Consider the following 11461-nt stretch of genomic DNA (forward strand, 5'->3'; position numbering starts at 1 on the left):
CACTTTCTATTTCTTGAAAAATTCGTTAAAAATCATTTTATCACTAATGAATGTTAACTATTGAATTACCAGGAGTTAGTTTCCTAGAACTAAAATATTTTCATATATGTCTCCTTATAAGGTGCTCTAACATTCCAGACTTAGAAAAATATGACTTTGAATTCTCGATACTTGAAATTCATTTGGTTTTCATTCTCACAAAATAATACTTGATATTGAAATTGATTTATGTTGAAAACCACAACCTTGATTCATAACTTAGGGATTAAATAAAATATTATTTTTCATCATCAAAACTAAGTATATAAAAGTAAAACAACATTCTCCCCCTTTTTGAGGATGACAAAACTTAAAATCAATTTCAACAAATCTCTCCCCCTTTTTGTCATAAATCAAAAAGGTAAGGCTTTTGAAAAAAATAGAACTCTTTCTTAAACCAAAAGATAATCTTTCTCCCTATTTTTAACTCTCCCCAACGATAGTTTGAAAAACTTCATTTTGAAATAAAAAACATTTCAAATGATTTCACAAATCTTAAAATAAATAATCTCCTCCTTAAACGAAAATGTTTTCAATAGAAATGAATTGGAGATAAACATAACTAAGTAAAGATAGTTTTAAAAAAAACTAGAGATAGCTCCCACTGAAGATGACATTATTAATATCAACATTTGAGCACATGCCATATACATAAACCTTTCTCATGAGATGCCAAAACAAATTTCATACATCTTTCATACTCATGATCACATCAGAGCCGATCTATATCTTTCCATATAATCACTCACATTTAAACAGTCAAAGCGCAAGATCAATTGCATAGCCATACATCATATTATAGGCATATACATCAAATGATCATTATATGAGTGAAATATATCATTTCAAGCAAATAGAAAGACTCTCTTTTGAAAAACTCCCCCTTAAAATTATACGGGAGGTTTTTAAGATATAGAGACATTTTTCATATAAAAGTAGAATAGCAATTTGTCTCAATTCAAATGATTTCGCAAAAGTAAAATATGACAATGATCATAAATTTGAGGAATGAACCACATGCACTCATATATGTATGTTCAAAGAATAAGTGGTCATCCAAAAACATAAATCTAAACAAGTTATGGCAGATTTAATGCAAGACATATTAAGGATAGGCTTTAAGAACATGCATTTGTCTTTTGATAATCTTAGCCATACTTGTAATCACATAGTATCATTACATATAGATAACTTCAAAAAGCAAGATGATCCTTTAGTAAATAAAGCATGATTTCATACTCAAGTATTCATTTGTCACACAAAGATAATCAAGCTATTTCATACAAGAAAAATAGCATTATAAATGATTCAAGACATGAATACTATATGCCATCAAGAATATATCATTTATCAATTTTTTGAGATCTAAGAGATTGACGGGAAAGCCCTTTGATTTAACCAATGATAGATTTAAGAGACATAAAGGATCGAAACTTCTTCAGATAAAATCACTTGAACTCAAGGATTGATGGGGATTTATCTAGCGTTTGATTTCCAATAGATTTGGACATGATACCAATTGATATTTTCTTTTTGAGCAAGATTCCTTGAATTTTTGCTAGGGTATAGCATTTGTATTGGCACATTTGATTTGGAATATTGTGGGGATTTATGCCATAGTCTTTTTGTTCCATTCATAGGATTAGAGCAACTATATAATCATTTTTAGTGAAAGAGAATGGAATGGAAATTCAAAACAAAGACACTAGGAAATTTCTTATAACTTGTCATGGAACACTAGTGTTCTTTTTAGCTATTTTGCCTCCAAGATGAGATTTCTTAGGATTGGGTTAAAATCTAGCATATAGGCAAATACTAAACATGATGCTCATCCTACTAGCTATCAAATATAGTAGTCTCCCATATCCATAGATCAATGTGTCCAACACATTCAAGCAACTAACATCACTTACCAACAGCGATGAGGAACACACTAAGAGCAATGGGGTACTAATTCAAAAATTACTTAGTATGCATGTGACTTTCTAGTTTCATAGCCACGTAGCAATCAGGACATGCCAACTCCTTAACGTCGTTCAATCTCCATCGACCTACTAAGAGGATCTCTCCAAATTCCCAGAGCACCCTGAAAGATCCTTAGTATCTTATAAGATGACTTAGGATAATCCTAATGGCAATAAAGTCGAACTTCATCTAAACCTATTAAGCATGCTCGGTTACTGTGCACTAATAATCCTTCCACTGACTAACATCCTAATCGAGTGAGAGTCAAGGACTGATTAAACTCATAAGACTTGGTCACTATGACAAATCTAGTACAATGTGTGATATAGGTAGGATGTTAGATCCAATATGACATTAGAACTCTTTCCAATCTCATGCTCACCCTAGCTAGGGGATTTCCAATCACCATCACCAACATGAATCACATAGGAAGTTCACCTCTTATGTAGTTCTGGTTGACTTCACCATTACAAACAAGAATCGGGAGATAAAGCAGCAAAACTTCGATTGACTAAACTATGAGGTTCGATCGACCGAAGTAATCTAGAACCTCACAGTTCATGTTCGATCTACCGGACTGTGCAGCTCAGTCGATTGAAGTCAACTAGAACTGCACGATCTACGTTCAATCTACTAACCTAAAGGGTTCGATCGACTGAAGCTGCTTATTTAGCCAACTTCAATTATCTTGCACTTCGGCCTCGTTATTATCCAATAATAGCATTTGCACTATCTAATAATGCAACCAAGGCCCCTTGTTATCCAATAGCAATCTCCCATATCCATAGATCCATGTGCCCCGCACATAATAGCAACCAACATCACTATCCCACTGTAATGAGGAACACACTAACAACAACATCTCATTAATATGGTACATTACTCAGTATGTGTGTGACTTTCTAGATTTACAACCATATAGTAATCATGACACGTCAACTACTTGAGTTTGTCAAACCCCTTCAACCTACTAAGAGAATATTTCCAAATCCCCAGAGCACTTAAAAAGATCCTGAGTATCCTCTAGTCAGGATTCAAGAGGATCCTAATGATAATGAAATCTAACTTCATATGAACCTATTACGGCTCCTCGATTACTATACACTATAGTTCTTTCACTGTCTAACATCACAACCGAGTGAAAATCATGGACTGATTAAACTCACAAAACTCAATAACTGGGTCTGATCTAACAAGGTGTGATCCACATAGCATGTTGGATCCCATTTGGCATTGGAATTCTTTCCAATCTCAGCTCACCCTGGTTAGGGGATTTCCAATCACCACCAATATAGACCATGTAGGATGTATGACTCTATCCCATGGATGTCAATGGATCCCATCAGCAAAGATCTGCCTCCATGCACCATTGCATAGAGACCACACAGAGAGCGTCCCCACATTTTACATTGGATGGTTTCGCTCAACGACAAATTCTTGACACCAGTGCACAAAACACTATGTTGCCTTTGGTCAAAGGACCAAATACACAATAGAGAGCCAGCAACAGATCATTAATCCTCAAGCCATGTGATCTGTCAGAAACATCACATTCCATGGATGTTCTACCAATAGCCACCCACATGCCTACTATATGCATCCAATGCAATGTGCCATTTGACTCACTAACCTCATTCCCATTAGCATCCCATGCTAACAATGGTTAATTAATTGATTAATCACATTGCCATTCTGATAAATCTAAGGATAGAGAATAACTTTAAGAAATCCTGAACTAGATATTCATATCACACAGTTTCAACACTTTGAGAGTATGAACTCTATCAGGAAGTCTAGGGACTCATTCATAAAGATGAGACAGAGAGATATGAATGAAGATATAACCTTGCATAAATATCAACAGTGCCACTCACTTATATCTCATGAAATGTAAATTTAGCATTTAAGACACTGTCACTAACACTAATAACAAAAACTAGTACATTGTTCAATATGGCGTTGACAAAATTGGTATTATACATATATATATAACAATTTTTTTCTTCATTTTCAACTTGATTTTTTTTTTCTTTCTGATCGATATCTTGCATAGATAATAGATTAAAATGAAGACAACATTTGGATAATCAAACTCGACATGGAGATATAATAAATATATTCAAATAGAAATCCAGACAATTTCCATGAAAAAAAAAAAGAAATACAAACAATCACAAATCAAAAGGACTATAAATTAAGTGATGGAACCCTAGCCCGTCTCATTATTTGCGTACCAATCCAGATATTTTTCATTTTTCTATATATCATTATACAAAATAGATACCACTGAACCTCCCAAATGCCCGCACTTCACTGTGAGATTTTGTTGAGCTTACAGTAAGCATAATCACAATACTTCTTGGTTTTATACATTGGGGGATGTTCTTCATTAAGGAGACTAGGATGTGGCCCTACTTCCAGCTCTGGCGGTGGCTCCAAGAACACTGGCCATGACATTCTTGTTCTCTCTTTGTTCACTGTTGTTCTATGAAACACGCTCTTGTACTTGCCATTGCTCAAGATCTGCACGTCACACCCAAAACCATTCCTCAATTTGATGTTTTTCCCATACAAACAAAGGGACAAATTAAGATATGTACTAAACTAACCATTCACGTATGGTATAACAGCAAACTAACCTTTTAACATTATCGTTTTAATTACTAGTCATGTCTAAAATGTTTCAAATTTTTAATTAATATTGATAGCTATATTATGAGTCCTTTAAATTAGTACCGACCAAGTGTTAGACACGTAAGGTTGCTTAAAAATTATAACTAGTCAAATGTCTAGCCAAACGACTGCTAATAATTTTAAGTTGACAAAGTATTTGGATAAAATTTGTTTTAACCTATCAAATATAAAACAAAAAAGAACATACCAATTATTTTACAAAATAAATCCATAAAAACATCAATCTTTGTGTAAATAATTTAGTTAATTGTACTTTTTGATCAAACTACTAAGATATATTATCAATAGCTAAAATTGAAATTTAATTAATAAATTGATTTATTATGTTCAATTAATAAATGTATATATTTTGAGTTCTATACATATAATTTAGTTTTTATATATGTAAATATTTCTCTCTATATATTTATCATATATATATATATATATAGGTGTATAACCCATAGTTGACAACTTTATACAGCGCTAGCGATGCGGTTAGAGAGAGAGAGAGAGAGGGAGGGAGGAAGAGGGAGAGACTAGCTACTGGATCTCTTCTTTGATATGCACTCCACTCGTCACCAGCATAAGCCATCATCGATGGGTCAATTGGCAATGAAACCCAAGGTTCCAACAGAAACATATCCCAACAATGGGTTCTAGCGATTCAGAACCCAAGAGGAGAGAGAGAAAGGATGACAATAATTGGTAAGGCAACCATTATGAACGACATTTGCTAATTCTTGTTCTTCATTGTTGATTCTTTTCCTTCTTTCAACGAATGACATGAATGACGATGACTATCTCAACAAATGGCAACAAAGGTTAGCATACGATGGTGATTCTAGTGACAAGCGACAAAGAAAGGGTGGTTATGAGATTAGGAATTGTGGGTTAGGGATTTGGGGAGTTGGCATGGAAATTTTTATTTTGTTTTAGGGTAGAATGGACTTTTTCTTGGTTAAAACCAACTTTTCTCATGGAGCTCGAGAGCTATCCACACATCAAAAAAAAAAAAAAAGTAAGTTAGGGGGGACTAGTTTCTTTAGGATGCTGTTAGAAAAGCTTTTAGCTACTTAACTTAAAAGTTCTTATGTGGTTAGCAAACATGTTGGCTTTTTAACAAAAATGCTTAAAGGTCGAAAAGAGCTTAAGCTCACTTAATCAAAAATAAGCCTAGCCAAACACGCCCTAATGAATATTAAAATTCGTTAGCAAGGCTTGGCATATATATATGACTACTATATATATAACTCTAGTATTGTAAATAGCCTTATAAAACCTAGGAGGCAATTATTTGAATTCAATGTTTAAGGATTTTATAAATTCTAAATATCACATTATCATTCTAGTTCTCATCTTATATGTATTTGAACCCTAAATCTACATTTGTTTTGCTGTCTTTCCATCTCATTCTACATCAAGTCAAGTGAGAGAGAAAAAAATCCTATATTTGGGATGACATTCCCTCATGAACGCCCCTACCGCCTAGTCCCAAGGGATGGTAGAGGAGGTAAATCAGTGAGTTCGCAATGACTAAAGGTCAAACACGGGACATGTCACTAACATGAGGGCAGTGCGTCCTTTCGTGCAAGCCCCCGGTCTGCTGGGGTCTGCCCCTGGCGGCAAAATACTGTACTTATCTTAGTATATGGTTGTACGCAATAAAGGACATGGAAAAGCAAATTAATCTTGATACTGAGGATTGTTTCAAAACAAGCCAGCCTTGTTGTCACCTATTTTCAAGGGGATTTGATCCATTTTAGAGGTCATTCCAAGCGGAACAAAATAGAATATATGCGTGTATTGGATGAATAATACATAGAAACTTGAATTAGCAAATGAACAACATGGTCATAGGATTTGAGATTCTTAGGTTCTGATCTTATATGATCATTGGATGCATCCATGACCTAGCCTTAGGATGGTTAATATTGTAGCATTCCTCTCCCTAATGTGTGCTATTAATCCCGCAAAAAAGGAAAATTTCATTTTCAAAGTAATCAATTTAAAAATCTCACCTAATTCAACTCATTTAACTTCCTTAATTTGTTGAATTAATCTTTCCTACTTTGGCTCTCCTAGTGAAGTCCTTAACTTGACCATTTCATCTGGTTAAGCAAGACTACTAAATTTCACTAGAAGGTCCCACTCTTAATCCATTTTTAAAAAAAATGCCACTATTTCTTCTATAATCATATTAAGATTGATAATCAATATTAATGCGAGCAAACGTGTTCTAGATCGAACCTTATAGTAAAGTTCAATTAAATGTCATTTTATTCATGTTTATCCTAAACTATGACCAAATGCCTCTTGCACATCAATTGGCCATAAAATATCATAAAACGCTTGAATTTATACATACAAAAGGCAAAGCCAAATACAAATTTCAACTTCTAACCATTCAAATTCCTATGCATATAGTTTAATTTTCCTACAAAACAAAACGTAGCATGAAACCTATAAAGTTTGCATCCAAAAAGGCATTTTCTTGTCATACAAAATTTAGAATACATATATCTTAAGCTTCAAATATGTAGGGTCAGTTTCCCTTCATTTCTTTAGGCTTTCCCTTCTTGTGGAAGTTCCATTTCCGCATCTATAGGTTATACATTTATTGGAAGAAAATACATTTTAAGATGAGTTATACATTTCTTGAAGGACTTTCAAAGTCATGTTTCTTCATAAAGCATTTTTAGCTATACATTTTATAGAAAATAGATTCTAATGTTCTTCTCTAGCCACTAGTGGTTGTCGGCGATGACAATCAACCATCATTTGTTTATTTATTTATTTTTATTTTGTTCGTTTATCTAATCTATTTGTTCACCAATGGGTTTATGACAGTCGACCAAAGATTCTCTAGTGGTTTCTAATAACCATTGTGAACCCAATTCTATGTTCAACCATTACTAACCCAAGTGAAGATTTTCCAGATAAGGGAAGGGGAGGGGGCGTCTATCAGTTCATTTTTTTGCCAAACTTTATTGGGGATTGTGGACTTTATCCAAAATTTTAAGGTAACAAAATGTTATAAATAACAAAAAATCACAGGGACATTGGTCCAAATAAAATTTGTCTACTATAAATTGGTGGAATCTAAATGAAACTTCCTACCTTACTCTGAGCCTTTATATTAATAATTTGGTAATATGATTTTTTATAAGAGTTGGAGTGGAGAACAATATGGATTCACCTATCAAAACTAGTGGCTTCAATTTCGAAAGGGTCAATTTGGATGATCCAAACATAAGCTTTTTATTTTTTTAATTAATTTTTAATTTTCTTTTTTATGAAAATCCTGGAGACTTTTTTAATAATTGAAACATGTGAAGAATAAGTGTAAGTTTAATAGTATACCATTGTGGGTGGACAATTTGGCTATAATTAAGAGAAAATGTAATTAATTAGAAATAGTATGTTTAGTGACTTTAGGGAAGGTGTTGGTAAGTGGTTCTATTATCAATACCTAATTGAAAGCTTGACGAGACAAATAACTTGAACAAATTAAAAGAGCAAGTGAGTTGCGAGATATAGAATATATATATATATATATATCCAAACTGAATTCATGAGTTTAAAATACTAATGAGTTTTAATGGGAAATGAATTGAGTGGGATCATAATGAAGATTCAAATCAAGCCTTAAATATAATGGGATGTCATGGATATATAGAAGACAAGAACACCTCACTCTCTTTTCTTTTTTGCTAAATGAGCATCTAAAGTCAATTTTGATGCGACATTCAAAATAAGAAGATTACCTAATGGTACATGCATGCACCAAGTAATGCTCAAGCCTTACTCCAAAGAGCAAAAACCCCACCTTGATCATGTATCCACTTCCAAAACAACTAACGTACACCAACTTGATGGCAAGGCAAACAGCCTATCCATCCCCTACCAACAATAAACTAAAATAATCGCAATAAAAAATAAACGAACATAATTAATGGAATTGTTCTTTGGCATCTTCAACCTCAAAATTAATGCTTAAAGTGAAAAAAGAAGATCAAACTCCTCCTTTTATACAGTCTCAAGGCCATAACTAATTTGGTTTTCCACTAACTCAAACTTCCATTTGAATTTTAATCCCAAATCTTCACTCATACATAAATATTTTCATTGGTTTTCCTGAATTTGAATTCTTGTGATTGAACCTTGAAAGTGGTCTCATTCCCTTGGATTAGGGAAAAATCAACCCCTTATCATAGGTATAAAAAGGGGTAGGTTTGGCTATACCTGATTTTTAGATGACTTTGCCTGTCATTCTCTTTTCTCGATTTCTATAGACTTTTTGCTTTCAAAACCACGGTCATCAGTTTTAAAAGCAGCTTCCTATTGCCAGCAGTTCCAAAACTTGATATCCCCTATTTGGAAACTTGCTAACCCATCAACACTCGTTTGACCTTGTTTTGATATACCCAAGTTTTGAATCTAATAAACAATTGCTATAATTCCATATTTTTTCTTTAATTTTCTCAATAACTTCATCCAAATAAATTTTGCTATTATCCATCTTATAAGATTTGGTATTACATTTTGATGTGTCATGAGAAAAAATACTAGAAAATAAATTAATAAATGAATCAACACAATTTAACTCAGACAATCCAACACTAGAGGGGTGTAGGAGATTTGCGACAAGTGACCAATATGACCCACAGGTCGGCAAAGAAGGCCGTAGAGAGCCTTGCAAAAAGCATCCCCGCAGCCGACTCGCACGATCGTAGAGGGCTACCTCTCATAGACCCAGTTGTGTGGCCACTGAGGGACACCCCTGCTACCTTGCCATGCTACTACCAACTTATCGAGGCTACAGTTGTCGTGCCTTGATCGCGGCCCTAGGAATGGCACCATTGTCAAAACATTTCCCTGAATACGCTCAAGGGGGAGGGGGTTCCACACAATGTGAAAAATAAGATAACTCTGACATCCTAAGATTCCTCCGAATATTCCAAGAAAATGATATGTAATTATTCATAAAGAATTCTAATTTTAAAAGGATTATGGAATATGGAGATAAACATCATCTATAAGAATCCTAATCTTAACGGATTAAGAAATATCAAGATAAACGTTATCTGTAAGAATCTTAATCTTAAACTACTTAACACAAAGAGGACACCTCTCTTTCTTATGTTCTACATCATTTTTTGAACTACTAGAAGAAAAATGATAATAACTTCACATGAGCAAACTCCAAAAATACTAGAAAGCGAATTTTGATGTGACATACAAAAGAAGATGATTAGGTGGGCATGTCTTGCTCAATTATCAAGAACGAAAAGTTTTAAGTGTGAAGGGTTTAATTATGAGGCATTTTTTGCTTCAGCAGTAAAGATTGATGTTGCTTGAATAGCCTTTGTTTTGATTTATAAGAATAAGTGTGAGAAGGTTATCTTTGAAGCTACATCTAGGATATTAAACATTCTCAGCAAAAAAAAAAAAGAACTTTGTCTTAAGATGTGGATTGAATCTTGACCCATATTGGAGTTTTCAGTTTAAAACTTCAATATAGATATTATCTTGTTAGACATAATTCTGAGAGGGAGAGAGAGAGAGAGAGAGAGAGAGAGAGTTAATGCTACAACAAGATAGAATATATATACCAAGGTAATTCAAATAAAAATACCTCAATCTGGTCACCAATATGGATGATTAGGGCATTGGGAACGTATTTAACATCAAACCAGTAGCCATCTTGTAAGACTTGGAGGCCTTCAACGTCATTTGGCACAAGAATGGTGATAGTACACATGTCAGAATGGGCTACAACTCCAAGAGCCTGATCGGGGCAGGGACACGGTGGGTAATAGTTTATCTTTAACATGTACACCAGCTCATCACCGCCGGCTGCCTTTTTCAATTCATCCCCTTCAAGCCCTAACCCTAGTGATAAGCTCCTAAATAGCGTGTTAACCACCCCATGTAGGTGTTGAGCATATTCCTCATTAACCTCCCTGTTTTGTAACATTGCATATAACATTATGTAATTAATGTGCTGAGCAAATGGCAATTCTCATGGAAAATAAGAGGAAACGATGAGATTCAAACCTATAAGAAGGTGGGTTTTTAGGCCAGAATTTGTAATCAATAGCAGTAGGAGGCCATATCTTATGGAACAAATGATCAACCCATCCTTTCTTGCCTTCCACATCTTTTTGTAGTTTTGTTCCATACCCTTCCACACTTTTAGCATCAGGGGGCTTAGCATACACCTCCTTCTCTTCTTGAGATAGCTCAAAGAACTGTTCTCCAACTTTTTGTAGTTTGGTAATAGAATCACTTGGTATGCCATGGTTCACCACTTGGAACATACCCCATTTGCAGCTAGCTTCCACAATTTGCCCTGTAAGCTTTTCTTCATCTGGGTTTGAGAGATCGATGACGGGAACCTCTGGGTCTCGGCCATGGAAGGTTGTTATCCCAGGCTGCTCATTCTCTGGCCGTATGAACTGTGATGGGATGGTGTTTGTTGTAGCCGAGGCAACGGTTTGCACACTCTCCATTTTACTGATCAATACGTTTCTTATTGCCATTGGTGTGTTGGATCAATGCATATTTAGTTTTGTCTTTTAAGGTTGAGGAACCTTTATGTTTTATAGCGACTTGCATTTGGATGAATGAATCTAAATTAGTTAAAAATTGAGAGGATGAGAGTGAAGAGAGGACAACCAGGAAGCAGTGAGTGGATAGTTTATGTGGTGGGATGGGACATGCTATCTTAACTATCACAGTTTTGTCTTTTATCATTTTGTAGTAAGTAATTTATGAAAAT

General features: G+C 34.4%; 1 protein-coding gene across 1 annotated transcript; it reads right to left on the reverse strand.

The window, feature by feature from the left end:
- Nucleotides 1-4314: 4314 nt before the first annotated feature.
- On the reverse strand, nucleotides 4315-11222 carry LOC127809304 (flavonol synthase/flavanone 3-hydroxylase-like). Its single transcript, XM_052348068.1, has 3 exons — nucleotides 10738-11222; nucleotides 10316-10643; nucleotides 4315-4527 (listed from the first exon to the last, which is right to left on the reverse strand). Exons 1-3 carry the CDS (start codon nucleotides 11220-11222, stop codon nucleotides 4315-4317), a joined length of 1026 nt encoding a protein of 341 aa, XP_052204028.1.
- Nucleotides 11223-11461: the final 239 nt, after the last annotated feature.

Source organism: Diospyros lotus, chromosome 9 (assembly GCF_014633365.1).
Source record: "Diospyros lotus cultivar Yz01 chromosome 9, ASM1463336v1, whole genome shotgun sequence".
NCBI classification, from domain to species: domain Eukaryota; kingdom Viridiplantae; phylum Streptophyta; class Magnoliopsida; order Ericales; family Ebenaceae; genus Diospyros; species Diospyros lotus.

Bases quoted from the DNA above. Each gene is read 5' to 3' on its own strand.
- LOC127809304 (XM_052348068.1), bottom strand. From the start codon at position 11,222: ATGGCAATAAGAAACGTATTGATCAGTAAAATGGAGAGTGTGCAAACC. The intron at 10,644-10,737 runs GTTTGAATCTCA...GTTACAAAACAG, and splicing joins AAAAACCCACCTTCTTATAG to GGAGGTTAATGAGGAATATG. The intron at 4,528-10,315 runs GTATTTTTATTT...TGTGACGTGCAG, and splicing joins ATATTGGTGACCAGATTGAG to ATCTTGAGCAATGGCAAGTA.